This window comes from Hemiscyllium ocellatum, chromosome 18 (genome assembly GCF_020745735.1).
Source record: "Hemiscyllium ocellatum isolate sHemOce1 chromosome 18, sHemOce1.pat.X.cur, whole genome shotgun sequence".
In the NCBI taxonomy this organism is placed as follows: domain Eukaryota; kingdom Metazoa; phylum Chordata; class Chondrichthyes; order Orectolobiformes; family Hemiscylliidae; genus Hemiscyllium; species Hemiscyllium ocellatum.
This window is the reverse complement of record NC_083418.1, coordinates 23,507,337-23,522,304: the sequence shown is the minus strand read 5'-3', so window position 1 is coordinate 23,522,304 and position 14,968 is coordinate 23,507,337. Positions and strand designations below refer to the sequence as shown.

General features: G+C 43.7%; 1 protein-coding gene across 4 annotated transcripts in view; it reads right to left on the bottom strand.

The window, feature by feature from the left end:
• b4galnt4a (beta-1,4-N-acetyl-galactosaminyl transferase 4a) overlaps positions 1-14,968 on the bottom strand; it is a 691,590-nt gene that overhangs the window by 271,440 nt on the left and 405,182 nt on the right. For all 4 annotated transcript variants that reach the window (XM_060838421.1, XM_060838422.1, XM_060838423.1 and 1 more), the window contains 2 exons: positions 4,379-4,479; positions 3,502-3,569 (listed from right to left, as the gene is read on the bottom strand). In XM_060838421.1, the coding sequence (XP_060694404.1) occupies positions 3,502-3,569; positions 4,379-4,479 (169 nt within the window). The remainder of the gene's footprint in view (positions 1-3,501; positions 3,570-4,378; positions 4,480-14,968) is intronic.

The following is a 14,968-nucleotide window of genomic DNA, read 5'->3' as shown; positions in this document are numbered from 1 at the left end:
AACTAGCTGGCAGCATTTGATCGCTGGGTTTCAAATATGATGCTAGCATGGCTGGGACCTCTCAGCAACAAGTTCTGCCGCTGCTGGAGTGTGAAAGACAGTGACAGCATTGTGCTGTAGAGGTGCAGTGCATACGTAATGAGGTGAGCAGTGGGGTATTGTGCCAGATAGCTTGCCAGTGCTCACAGAATGCCACTCTCCAGGAAACGCCCCCATATTGACACGCAGCTAATGCTTGAATATTTCAGCCTATCAACTCATTTTCTCTCCACGGTTGCGAGTTTGTCGTAGTTTTTGTGCTTATTTCAGCCTTACAGAATCAGCAATATTTTGCTTTCTGAATAATGCAAGGCTTGTCTATTTGGGAGGGCACAGTGACTCAGTGGTTAGCACTGCTGCCTCACAATGCAAGGGACCTAGGTTCACTTCCATTGTCGGGAGACTGTGTGGAGTCTGCACGTTTTCCCCATGTCTGGGTGGGCTTCTTCCAGGTGCTCTGGTTTCTTCCCACAGTTCAAAGTTAGGTAGGTCGGCCATGCTAAATTGCCTATAGCGTTGGGTGATGTGTAGGTTAGGTGGATTGGCCATGGAAAATGCAGGGTAGAGTGGGATGCTCTTTGGAGGGTTGGTGCCAACTAGATGGGCTGAAAGGCCTTCTTCCCTGATGTCGAGATTTTATGATTTCTACGATCTCCAAGCCGACTCTTGTACATGCCCTCAGCACACGAGAATTTAATAGCAAGACAGTCTGACTTCAGCTGGCTGACAGAATATTTCCTCAAGTCAGCGAGCCCAATTTGGCTTTCTGTGCCTTAGTCAGGATTATTTGCGAGCAAGGTTTGCACACGAACAATCCGCATTGTTAAGAGCCAGGAGGAAAGGATTAACAGAGCTTGAAATAGCTTTGGAGTTCTTATTGCAGCAAGCAAATGTTTCCAAAGAAACCAGAGGTGAGAGAGAGAGAGAGAGAGAGGAGCTAGTCAGATTGGAAATGCACTGCAAGATTGTATGACTCCATGATCTATGAAAGTGAACCTGCCTCACATTCAGATACAAAATAACTCAAACTTCAAGACAAGGTCAAAAGGCTGACAGATAAATGATAAAAATGAATGAATGTGGTGCATACAGACTGAGGCATGCCGTGAGCGGCATATACTACAATGTACTGTCTAGCTAATAAACTCACAGCACACAACAGAATGCACCCTCTGCTATTAAAATATTGTAACTGTGTGAGTGGAAAAAGGTTTGTCACTAAACCAAAATGACGCCATTTCCTTTGGTTTCTGTAGCAGGTAGACATTTTGGAAACCCAGCTGAAAAATTTTTCCAAACTGATTGCTGATATGTTACTATATGCTACCTAAACTACTGTCACTGAGCGGATTACACACAAACGTCAGATTTTTTTTTTCCAAAATTTTAGCATTAGGAACCACAAATCTTAAATGTACCCACCCATAAATATTTCATTATTAACTAGATAATTCAAGTCTTTATTGCTTCATTCATGCATCTGCTGAATCAATAGTCGCATTGATTAAATCAAATTCTTAATGATTTCATCTTTATTAACAGAAAAATACCTCTGTCCCTTCAGGTTCCCATTCGGCTAACATTCATATTCTGTGTAAGTCCACCATCTTTCACTTGGACGCCATCAAAAATAATCACCTCACTGAGTAATAACGGATGGAATCTGCATCTCATGCTGATGGTGAGGTTGGAGGCAGGAGTTCACTTGGGATGGAGCTGGAGCATACCTGACCTGGCTTCCTGCCCATGTCCACTTTGCCACCAGTTAAGCAAGACTTAAAGACATACTTCCTGTTGTTCCTGATGTAAACCCAGCAGTGGGTGACCCTGTTGCCATGCAGTGTGCATCACAGCTGATATGCCACGGACAGCTTGTCACCTCTAGGGGTCTTGGCACTTTGATCAAAAGCACTCAAGGCTTCATCAAGGGACAGGAAACCCTCAGCCCTTACTGCTTAAATCCTTCACCTTTCAATGCATGAATCAATCTCGTAACCTTCCTGGCATTTCTGCGCTGTGGCCTGGCCCACATGGTGTTCTTTGCAAATGGGCTCCGCTTCCCCACACCACTGCTGAGCACAAGAGCTTTAAGCCTCTGCATGCTCCCAGGATCACTAATCCAAGGGAAAGCTTACCTTTGGTCTCACTACAGTCTGATTCGTGTTGTGAGATTGGGAGTCTGACCTGCAGCTGTAGAGTTCGACAGAGGCTGCTGCAAGACCCACAGAGCCATATGTCAATCAATGGCATGTGGCATAGAAACAATTTAACCAAGAGGTTGTATGTTACTAACCCCCCCCTCAATGCCCCTTCACAGGGCATGTTTCTGGCAGGCGAGCACATACAATATGATGTGTGCCCTGCCCACATCCTCCCCATCCGTCCACAACCTGGCAGCCATTTCATGGGTAAATCCCCCATCAGGCTGCCCGTTCTTAGTTCTACTGAGTTCTTTTAAATCAATTGACAATTAAACTACTGACATTGTCACAATATATTTGGCCAACTGCAGCTAGGCTAGATTACAAACATGATTTTTGAAGAGTTTTTTTTGTAGGAATTTTTCTAATCAACATGTTTAGAGATGTTATTACACACCTCTGGACTTGAACCCAAGGCCTCCTGGTTCAGAGGGAGGGACAGAGCTGAAAATGTGTTGCTGGTTAAAGCACAGCAGGTTAGGCAGCATCCAAGGAACAGGAAATTCGACGTTTCGGGCCAGAGCCCGAAGCCCTTCCTGACGAAGGGCTCTGGCCCGAAACGTCGAATTTCCTGTTCCTTGGATGCTGCCTAACCTGCTGTGCTTTAACCAGCAACACATTTTCAGCTCTGATCTCCAGCATCTGCAGACCTCACTTTTTACTCAGAGGGAGGGACACCACCACAAAGGAGGGGTAAAAAAGGGGGCACAACAATGAGATGTGGCAACACCCCAAAAAGTCACCTGAACCATCTCCCCACACTCCCCCACCCAACAAACTTCATTCCTTGCCATCTGCTCTCCGATACCTGGCCCCCACTATTTACCTTTCCCCAAGCTCTCCAATTTCTCCTCGTCATCAAATCAGAATCTAACTTTCTCTGGTCAAAATCACACTTTATGTGTGTCTTCCGACAGTCCCAGCAGTGCCCACCACAACGGTCTGACCTACTGGGACCACTGGCACTGTTGGTCAAACTCTTGAGGATAGGACATCTATTCACTGGGAGGCAGCGGACCCACCCTGTGTCAGTTTAGCCCTCCCTGCTAACACTGCAGGGGCGTTCTTTGAAAGCCTCTTAGGTTGGGACCAACTTGCCTTTGAAGGGGGGGTGCTAGGCCACGGGCAGATCTATCCCATTAAAATACAGTCATGGGCCGTGTTACAGGGCACCAGCAATTAACCTTTCGATCCTAAGCTTTGTTCATTGTGATTTAATTACAGTGTTCTTTAGGCTTTACAAATGGAATAAAGTGCTTACTGGACTGGATTGGAGACTTGGGATCTGAACTTGGTAAACTCGCCTGGAGCAGCCCATTCTGTTCCCAGCTGAAAGATAAGCATGGGAAGAGTTAGTCATTTTACTAACATGGTCCAGCTGTGATAGACTACAAATGATACATTTTAAAAAGAAGCCACATTAGCTTGCACAATTAAAAGAACACTTGCCAAACAATCCCAAGTGTGCTAGGAATTACACTACCCTCTAGTTTCAGTTCAACAGTCAGGTTTACAAAGAGGCTCAATTCTGTGGTTACATATCTTCACATGTAATTTCCTGTCCACAACAGGAAAGAGGAATGCGTGCAAATATTGTGTCTTTTATTGAATGAAACAAAGCATTGGTGTGTGGGGGGGATGGGAGCGAGAGTTTTCTGGTGCATTCCCCCTAGCAATACCTTGACCAATCAAATCAATTTGCAAACCAGATATTCCCATTTTCTTACTCGATAGAAATTGTTGCTCTCTAATATTTGACAGCCCTGTATCTCTCCCGGTGAGTGCAAGATGAAAAATGTCATTGGCAGGTAACTTTACAGCAACATGGATGGTCAGTACGGCCAATATGAATGGTTTTAAAATGGTACGATAAAGCTCATTAACACCTTACAGTAGATGTCTCCTAAGAGAAGAGTAATGAGTCAAGTGTTTTAAAAGAAACCTACATAACAGGATATGACATTGACTAGAATATGAAGGAATTCCGTTTTCATGCTTAAAATGCGGACACACAGATCACACCCATCAACAAAATAAAATTGGTCTGATCACTCAAGATGATGTTTCAGTGCCGCAGCAATGAAAAGCCCCAAATGTCTGTCAAACAAGATAAGTGAGACCCAATTAGAATTCTGTACCTTGCCTACGTGCATCAGGAGTCTGGCGTTTGCAGGACTTTCATCAGAACTGAGCCAAAACTCCGAATTATCATCTGATGCAATTGCAAACTGGAAATCACCTGGAGAAATAGAAATGAAGTAAATAAAGTTGGAAACGTATATAAATGATGATAATAATCTTCAGGACTATTCTGCCTTTAGACAGAGACTATACAATAACCAGGGAGAAAGGAAAGCAAATTTGGTAGTACTTTTAACACACGCCAGCCTGCAGTCAATCTACTGCCAAAATAATGCCAACATTCATGGTACATGGAAACCAAAACCTGCTGTCCGAGGTGAGTTTGAAAAATGATCAGCTTGTTAATCGATTCCCCTTTGAAAGGTATTGCAAGCTGTGTAATTGCCATGTTTGTTTGGTAGATGTGAATTACAGAAAGATAAGACTTTTCAGTCCGTGTATCTTCTTACTGACGTGGTAATTATAAATTATTGCAAAATAACCTCACTGGCGCAAAATATCAACAATTACAAACCTGAAACCTCATTCCTTTAGGTCTTTAATTGTAGTTGGAGATTTTAAGAATGTTAAAAACTAAGTTTTCTTTCTTTTCTCTTTTATAACCAAACCTTACTTTCCAATTCTTCATTCTCTTTCCCTACCTAATGTACCATTGAACACATTGACTTTAAACCAAAATTTCCTTTCAATCCTTGCTGCGTTAATTTCACAATCCTTCAGTCTGACTTGCTTCTCCTCTTCACGCAGGTCTCATCTACCTGGCTCCCTTTGCTACACCATTATCAGTTCACAACGTATCACTAAAGTTCCACACAACTTTCTTTTATTGCGCACTGCTAAATTGTGGGGGACATCAAATTCTCCCTGTGCAGTCACTTAAAAAGACCAAGGATGACCAAGAATTCCTGGGCCAAGCAACAACAACAAATGGAAAAACCTGTGCTATCAGGAGGCAGCTGGAGACAGTGGCAGTGAGCACCACAGGAAGAACGCTGAAAGAGAAATTTAACTGGAGAAAAACTGGATAGAAATTTTAAAGTGACTGACTCGTATTTGTGCTATGTGAGAACTTCAGGGCTGCCTAGAGGAAACCTTGCTTCTCATGCAACAAACAGAATCCAGCTTAAACTCGTCAAGGAAAATTCGCTAAATGATGGACAGAATTAGATACACTTTTGCTGGAAATTACAGTCTGTCATGTCAGATTACAAGGCCCATTTCAAGTACTTGCTGGATTACTTGTACAACACCTGAGAGAAAAGTGACAAGTAATAAAATTTTGCCCTGTGGTTTCTGAGCTTGGGGAAGATCTTTGACATGCTGCGCTCAAAGTTGAATCAAGTGCAAATTAAGACAAAATCTTCTACTGACCACCTGGGTAAAAATCCCAAAATTGTGAAACTCTGACAATTAATGGCCAGTGAAATGACAAAGTAAGCCACCCATTATGAACGGTATTATAGCTAAACAGTAAATGCAGCCTTGCCAATTTCACTCACATCCCCTGAATATATTCAAAATCACTATCCTTGATCATATCCTGCAGTTTGTCAGTCAACAGAGCTTTCAGTCTGGCTTTCATGGACAGAGTGGATAGTGCTCTTGGAAGGCAATTGAGATGGCAGCAGTCAGTACGCAAAAATGGTTCCAAGTTACAAATGTTACACCCCCATCACCAGCATATTTGAAGGTCGCCAGGTGTTCTTAAAATGCAAGTGTCTCCCATTTCGTGCACAGCAGAGGCACTGAGTGACCTTCCTGCTCTATTGGGGCCTTTGGTAAAAGGTCTTACCCCAAAGCCCAACCAGCATTCCCCAACCCCACCACTCCTTTTTATTTATCTATGGCAAGGCGATGCCCAAGTCAGGTAGGTAGCAAGGCTGGGCAAGCTGGTGTCAGGCAGGAGGATGCAGAGGGCAATGGCTTTGGAGGTCACCTGTGGCCTTCGGAGGCATCCATCCCATAATACCATATCTCCCCTTGACTTCTCCCCGTTCACACACCACCTACCTCCACCATTCCCGTTTCATTCACTCAGAGCTGTTAGTTAAGTTCCACTGATATCCCAAACATAGAAAAGAAGGCCATTGAGCTCTTTGAGCCTGTTCTGCCATTCAATGCAATCATGGCTGATCGTTCCAACACAGTATCCAGTTCCTGCATTCTCCCACTTGGATCCCTTTAGCTCCATGGACTATATCTAACTCCTTCGTGAAAACTTTCAACATTTTGGCCTCACCTGCTTTCTGTGGTGGAGAATTCCACAGGCTCACAACTCAATGGGTGAAGAAATGTCTCCTCACCTCAGTCCTAAATGGCCTTAGCATCTTTAGTCTGTGGCTGCATGGTTCTGGACTCCATGGTCATTGGGAACATCTTTTCTGCGTTTACCCTGCCTAGTCCTGTGAGAATTTGAGAGGTTTCTACACGATGTGCTTTCATTCTGCTCACCTCCAGTGAATATAATCCCAAATGATCCAGTGTCCCTTCGTAACCTTATTCAACACAGCATTGACAAAGCTGTCAGACAGGTTTGATGACCTGGCCAACTTTGCCTCACCTATATCATTGATTGCTCAAACCATGAGAAGCTCATCAAATATTGCAGTGATCTCAGAAACTCTCGAGATTCCAGCATTATTGTGATGGCTTCACAGGGCACCAGATTTAAAGCATCACAAAAATAAGTGACAACAAAATAAAAGTGCCCCAGTGACCTAATGGATAAGGTGCTGGCCCCCTAAGCCAGGGATTGTGGGTTCAAGTCCCATCTGGTGTGAAAGTTTACTTTAGGGTGGCTCAGTGGTTATCACTGCTGCCTCACAGTGCCAGGGACCCAGGTTCAATTCCTGCCTTGGGTAACTCTATGTGGAGTTTGCACATTCTCCCCGTGGCTGTGTGGGTTTCCTCCGGGTGCTTCGGTTTCCTCCCACAATCCAAAGATGTGCAGGTTAGGTGAATTTGCCATGGTAAAAAGCATGGTGCATTAGTTAGGAGTAAATACAAGGTAGGGAAATGGGTCTGGGTGAGTTACTGTTCAGAGGGTTGGTGTGGACTTGTTGGGCCGAAGGGTCTGTTTCATACTGTAGGGAATCTAATCTAAACTTGATATTCCACGAGACTTGGAATGCAATCTTGAACAAGGTCATGACTAATCTACACAATTCTCACAAAAGCAAATCCAATCTATTCTCATTATTCCGTCTGTCTCTAAGGTATCCAAAATGTGGCCAGCAACATTCCAATACAGCATCTTAATTACCCACTATCAAACTCAGACATAAAATAGTGAACTACTTCTTTCCTGATTATTTGAACAGATTTCGAAGGTGAGAGAAATCTAGCTGAGAGTTCACTTCAATTATTTTCACTGCAAAATATTCATTGTTTCACATTTCTTACAGAATATTACATATCTACTGTCATGATTGAAACCATCTCTGCAGGGAACTTTCAGGATTATCCATATATTTGGGCAGATCAGAAAGCAAAGCTCCTACCGAGTCGAATTTTGAATCTCTTTTTATACAATTTTCTGGTCCCTGCTGGATGCATCACAGTTCTGCATGTTATGTAGCTCCATCCCCTACCAACAAAATTGTCAAATGGTGATGAAAGACTTCAGCTCTGTTCACACCGTACTGTAGCTTCTCTATCATTGCTTGTCCCAAGCCATGGCTTGATCCGATAAAACCTTTGATGCATGCTGTGCAGTAACACTGCCACTTTACAGTGCCATAATCTCTTCGCTTCTACTTGCTTCTTCTGTGGGTCTGATTCATCGTAATTCTGACAACCAACTCTCACTTTGGCCCACATTGTCTACGTAACTTCTTTATGCACTTGTCCTTATGGTATGCTTAGTTCAACCCTGAAAGACATCTGCCTCCAATGTTTTCACTATTTGGACTGGGCTGTACAAAGTTAAAAACACACAATATCAGGTTATAGTCCAACAGGTTTATTTGGAAGCAGCGTTCTAAAAGCTAATGTTTCCAAATAAGCCCATTATACTATAACCTGGTGTTGTGTGATTTTTAACTCTGTTCTGACTATGATTGAAGCCATCACGCAACATTTAGAGGAATCGAATTGGATTACTGAGCGGTGTGGCAGCTGGAGTGGTGGCAGTGTGTGTGTGTGTGTGTGTGTGTGTGTGTGTGTGTGTGTGTGTGTGTGTGTGTGTGTGTGTGTGTGTGTGTGTGTGTGTGTGTGTGTGCATGTTGTGTCTCAGAGCATGGGGTCATTTCTGGTTCCTGGGTTGGTTAGGAGATTGGACAGGGTCCTGAGGGGATCAGGTCAAAGTCTGGGGAGGGTAAAAGATCTGGTATTAGGATTGTTTCGATGGAGACATAGAGTAATTGTCCAGGGTGCGCTAAGATGAGAATACCGTAGGTGCCCTTGTGCAACTCCAACTACGCTGGAATAATCACTACCTGGTAGCAGAAAATCTGCCCCAACAGGTGTATAGAACATACTGGACTAGAACCAAACTTGAAACCACACAACACGAGCTAGACATGGCAGGGAAAGAGTTGGTAATGTGATACAACCAGGTTGATGTTAAACAACATGATACAGGTGCTGCGATACAGGCATGGTGAGGTTGGTCAATGTGACACAAGCAGGGTGAGGTTGTGCAATATGTTACAGGTAGGGTGAGGTTGAAAGAAGTGATACAGCCAGGGTGAGGTTGGTCAATGTGATACACGCAGGGGGAGGTTGGCTAATGTGATATAGGTAGGGGAAGGTTGGTCAATGTAATTCAGGCAGGGTGAGGTTGTTCAATATGTTACAGGTAGGGTGAGGTTGAAAGAAGTGATACAGAAAGGGTGAGGTTGGTCAATGTGATACAGGTAGGAGGAGGTTGGTCAATGTGATACAGGCAGGGGGAGGTTGGTCAATGTGATATGGGCAGGGGGAGGTTGGTCGATGTGATACAGGCAGGGTGAGGTTGGTCAATGTGACATGGCTCACAATGAAGTAATGCAATCTGATTTGGGCAGTAGGGAGACTATGTAAAGTGGCACAGGCAGCAGAAATGTTTTATAAGCCAATAAAAGCAGGTACAAATTTATAGAGTTAGGAACAAGTCATTGGACCTGACTGGGTTAGGGGCTGTCGATAATACAGGCACATGAAGCATGTTAGGTCATTGAGTCATATAGCATGGAAACAGACCCTTCTATCCAACCAGTCCATGCCAACCATAATTCCAAACTAAATTATTCCCACCTGCCTGTGCTTGGCCCATATCCCTCCAAATGTTTCTTATTCATGGACTTATCAAAATGTCATTGAAACATTGTAACCCGCTCCCTTCAATGAATTGTGTACCTGAACCCTGAGGTCTCTCTGATCTATAATACTACCCCCAAGACCCTACTTTGAATTGTTTTAGTCCTGCCCTTGTTTGTTTTACCAAAATGCAATAACTTACATTTATCCAAATTAAACTCCATCAGCCACTCTTCAGCCCATGGACCCTCTGATCAAGATCTCTTTGTAATCTTAGATAGCCTTCTTCACTGTCCATTATACCACCGATTTCGGTGTCATATGCAAACTTACTAATCATGCCTTCTATATTCTGATCTAAATCATTTACATAAATGACAAACAAAAGTGAACCCAGGACCAATCCCTGTGGAACACTGCTGGGAGCAGGCCTCCAGTCCAGAGTCAACATCCCGCCACCACCCTCTGACTCTGACCATTAAGCCAATTTTGTATCCAATTGGCAAGGTCACTCTGAATCCCATGTAATCTGATACAAAAACAGAAACTGTTGGACAATCTCAGCAGGTCTGGCAGCATCTGTGGAATGAAATTAGAGTTAATGTTTTGAGTCACATGACCCTTCCTCAGAACTGATGGTAGCTCGGAGAATGTTGGTATTAATGCAGAGACTAGGGTGGAGCGAGAGGATAAGGAGTAAACAATAGGTGCGGCTAGAATCCAAAGAGAGAGAACAACAATTGGACAGACAAAGGAGTGGGTAACGATCCAGCTAGGAGGGTGAATAGCTGTTTATGGGGATGGTTAGTGGCTAACAATGGGTCGTGTGTAATAGCAGGCCATGTGATAACAAGGCCCGGGGTGTGGAGGCTGGGGTAAGGACATGGGAGAAACTCAAGCCCTAAAGTTATTGAACTCGATATGGAGTTCCAATTGTTGAATTCCCAAATGGAAAAAGAGCCGATCTTCCATGTTGTGCTAGTGCATGAGATAGATATGTTGGCCAGGGAACAAGGTGGCATGTTAAAGTGGCAGGAAACTGAAAACTCAGGGTCTTTCACCCCATATAATCTAACTTTACCAATTAGTCTACTGCTCTGGATATGATTCACGTCCCTGCTCTGGATCTAAGCCACTTCCCCATTCTGGATCCAATCTACTTGCCTGCTCTGGACCCAATCTATTTGCCTGCTCTGCACCCAATCTATTTGCCTGCTCTGGATTTGATCCTCTCGGCCCACTCTGCATCTGACCTGGCGTTCAACCCTGGAAGCCAATTCCTGCCCTTCCTCGAGTCCAGATAAGAGATCCCTTCATCCACGGGAGCCATTCCCTCCTTCACCTGCTCCTGACCCACTCCCCCATTCCCTCAGCCCCCCTCACACTTTCAGCTCCGAGCTGGCTCCTTCCGTCCCTGACAACCCCTCCCATTTATGCGCTCCAAACCCAATCGCTTCTACCCCCACATTGGACACACTCTTCATCCACCTAGGAATGAACTACCTCAGTCCCTGCCCATCCTTGAGACTCTAACCCCCGACTGCCACACTGTACCCAGTATGTAACTACCCATGACCTGATACCCACCCTCCTCTGTCCCACTGGAACGGATTTCTCCCATCCTCCCTGACCTACCCTAAACAATACATTGCTTCCTCAGCCCCTTCATGACATTGTACCTTTGAACCCTACCCTGCCCTCTGGCATCCAAACACACACAGACACACATAGAACTGCTTCCTTTCTTAAGAACAGAGAATGCCATAGAACAGAGTGGCATTCTGCATGGGACTGGTATGTATTAACTTATTCTGGGAAGGTTCTGTGCTCGTCAGAGGCTACGAAATGCACAACATCCCTGAATTTATCTGGATGAAGGAATCACCTGGAGTAGCCTATGAGCTCACTTGAATGCATCCCCAGTTTCATTCACTTCAGCCCACCACCATCTCGAATGAATGGAATATAAATGTTATGAATGCTAATTTTCATGCTTGAAAATTACCCTCCTGTAATATGAAAAGGCAAGTTGTGATTCCTCTCTTGAGATCCACCGAAAAGGTCGATGTGAGCAAAGTGATTAAACATGCAATCTGTTCTTTTATTTTATAGCTATGAAACTTGGTGCACATTCTGTCTTGTCTGGATAAACAGAACAGCTAGACTCCTCTTGTCTGTATAAGGTTACTTGCATTGGTGTGGCTGCAGCTTTGGCAGACATCTTATTTTTGTTTTTTAAAAAGAATCAGCTCTTGTTTGAGCATCTGGTGTCAGTAGTCTTCACCAGGATGATATGGCCTCACACTGCCCCTATCTGATTACATGACCTGTTCCTGTTGCATCAGAATACAAAACACAGGGAACAATGAATGAATAAAGGTATTGAGGTTCTAGTCAAGAATTAAGAAAAGAGTCATATATTAGATACAGGCAACTGTATATCTTGAACTACATAAAGACCGTAGGGGCATTCTTAAAGCAGAAGATCAGGAATGCAAAGAGGGAATATGAGATAGCCCTGGCAGATAAGGTAAAGGATAATCAAAAGAGATTCTGCCAGCACATTAAGAGCAAAGAAAGCAACTGGAGAGAGAGAGAGAGAGAGAGAGAGAGTAGGGCCCTTAAAGATCAAAGACTTCATCTTTGTGCTGAACCTCAGGAGATGGGAAGGGTACTAAGTGAATATTTTGTGTTAGTTTTTACTTGGGAGAAAGAAATGGGGGCTACAGAACATGGGGAGATAAATATTGATGTTTTGAAAACAGTTCACATTAAAGAAGAGGAATTGCTGGAAGTCTTAGAAAATATAAAAGCTGATACGACTTCTGGACCTGATCGAGTGTATCCCATGACACTGTGGGGCGTTAGGGTGGAAATTGTGGGACCCCTTGCAGAAATATTTGTATCATCTATAACTACAGGTGGGATGCCAAGTGAGTGGCTAATGATGTGTCTTTGCTTGGTAGGGATATAAAGAGAAGCCTGGGAACTGTAGGCCTCAGAGTCTGATTTCAGTGATGGGTAAGCTAAAGGAGGTGATTCAGAAAGGTAAGATTAATAAGCATTTGGAGAGGCAAGGAATGATTAGGGATAGTCAGCATGGCTTTGAGCAAGGGAAATCATGTTTCACAACTTTTAAGGAAGTAACTAAGAAGATTCAAGAGGACAGAGTGGTAGATGTCTGCGTGGATTTTAATAAAGCCTTTGACAATGTTCCACACGGTGGACTAGTTAGTAAAGTTAGATCACATGGGATTCAGGGTGAGCTTGCCAACTGGATACAAAATGGGCTTAATGGCAGGAGACAGAGAGTAATGATGGGGGGTTGTATTTTGGACTGAAGGCCTGTGACCAGTGTTCACACAGGGATTGGTTTTGGGTCCTCTTTTGTTTGCCATTTATATAAATGACTTGGATGAGAATATAGAAGGCACGGTTAGTAAGTTTGCAGATGACATTAAAACTGGTGGCATAGTGGACAGTAAAGGGGGTTATCTAAAATTACAAAGAGACCTTGATCAATTGGGTGAATGGGTTTAAGAGTGGCAGATGGAGTTTAATTTGGATAAATACGAGGTATTGCATTTTGGTAAACATGAAAAATGGCAGGACCTTTACAATGAAAAGAAGGGCTTTAGGTAGTATTGTAGAACAGAGAGACATTGGGATTCTTTGATGTTTGTATCACATACAGACCGAGTACTTAAGAAGGTATTTAGCATGCTTGTCTTCATTGGTCAGATGTCATGTTGAGGTTGTACAGGATGTTGGTGAGGCCTCTTCTACAGTGCTGTGTCCAGTTTGGGTCTCTCCGTTATTGGAAGTACATTATTAAGCTGGAGAACGTTCAGAAAGGATTTACCAGGCTGTTGCTGGGAAAGAAGGGTTTGAGTTATTAGGAGAGGCTGGATCTTTTTTCACTGAAGTGTACAAGGTGAGGGCTGACTTCAGAAGTTTATAAAATTACGAGGGGTATAGATAAGGTGAAAGGTAGGTGGGGAATTTCAAGACTAGGAGGTATATTTTTAAGACAAGAGAAGAGAAATTTAAAAAAAGACACGAGGGGCAATTTTTTTTTATAGAGTGTGTGGTTCATGTGTGGAATGAACTTCCTGAAGAAGTGATGGATGTCGGTACAGTTACAATGTTTAAATGACATTTAGATAAGTACGTGAATAAGAAACATTTGGAAGGATATGGGCCAAGCACAGATGAGTGGGACTATCTTAGTTTAGGATTCTGTAAGAGTTGAACCAAAGGATCTGTTTCCATGCTATAGGACTCTATGACTACCTACATCAGACCCAGAGTAGGGAAATAGATCAGATTCCAAACGAGGAAGTAGGTCAGATCCAGAGTGGAGAAATAGGTAAGATCTGGAGAGAGTGGTGAGGGAAGGGTTCCAAGCACATAGGAATTGCCCAGTGGAATCTTCAATTCCCAGGCGATTCCTATTGAGTGTGCTATGAAGGGGATACCACAAAGTCCCCATGTGCAACTCCCAACTGTGCTGAAATAATGGCTGTCTGACCAGTGGGTTGTTCCTTTGGCAGAATGAGGTCAATGGAAGGGTGGTGTTGTTGGGTTAGATGAGTAGATTGTGTGGGGTTAGGGCAGGCATCAAAACCTGCCCTGACTTTGCAAAATGACACTCAGGCAGGGATTTCCCTTTAGGTTTCAGAGCCTTAATATTTGCCTTAAAGGAATCTAGTATTGCATGTGGATCAGTCATTTCGCCGTGTTGGTCAATTAATAACCTCAGAGCAGGCTTGCTATCCAATTAGGGATGAAGGGCAGACTCTCAAAACTGGAGGACCAATTAGAAGCCCTCCAGAATCGAAGTGAAGTGCTTTCATGAGATATGGGTATTGATGGAAGGCTGGCATTTGCTGTCCATCCTACTAAAACTGATTCTCCATTTGTAGAGGGCAATTCAGAAACAACTTAACTGAAATGGGTCTGGAGTCACATGTAGGACAGACCAGGTAAGGTGGCAGATTTCTTTGCCAAAGGACATGAATGAACCAGATGGGTTTTTACAACAATCAACAATTGCTTATTATTCGACAAGATTTCAATTTCAAATTTCATTGAATTCAAAATTCACCACCTGCCATGCGATTTGAACCTGTGACTTCAGAACATTATTGAAAATGTGTTGCTGGAAAAGCGCAGCAGGTCAGGCAGCATCCAAGGATCAGGAGAATCGACGAATCGGGCATGAGTCCATTTTCAGGAATGAGGAAAGTGTGCCAAGCAGGCTAAGATAAAAGGTAAGGAGGAGGGACTTGGGGGACGGGCGTTGGAAATGCGATAGGTGGAAGGAGGTTAAGGTGAGGGTAATAGGC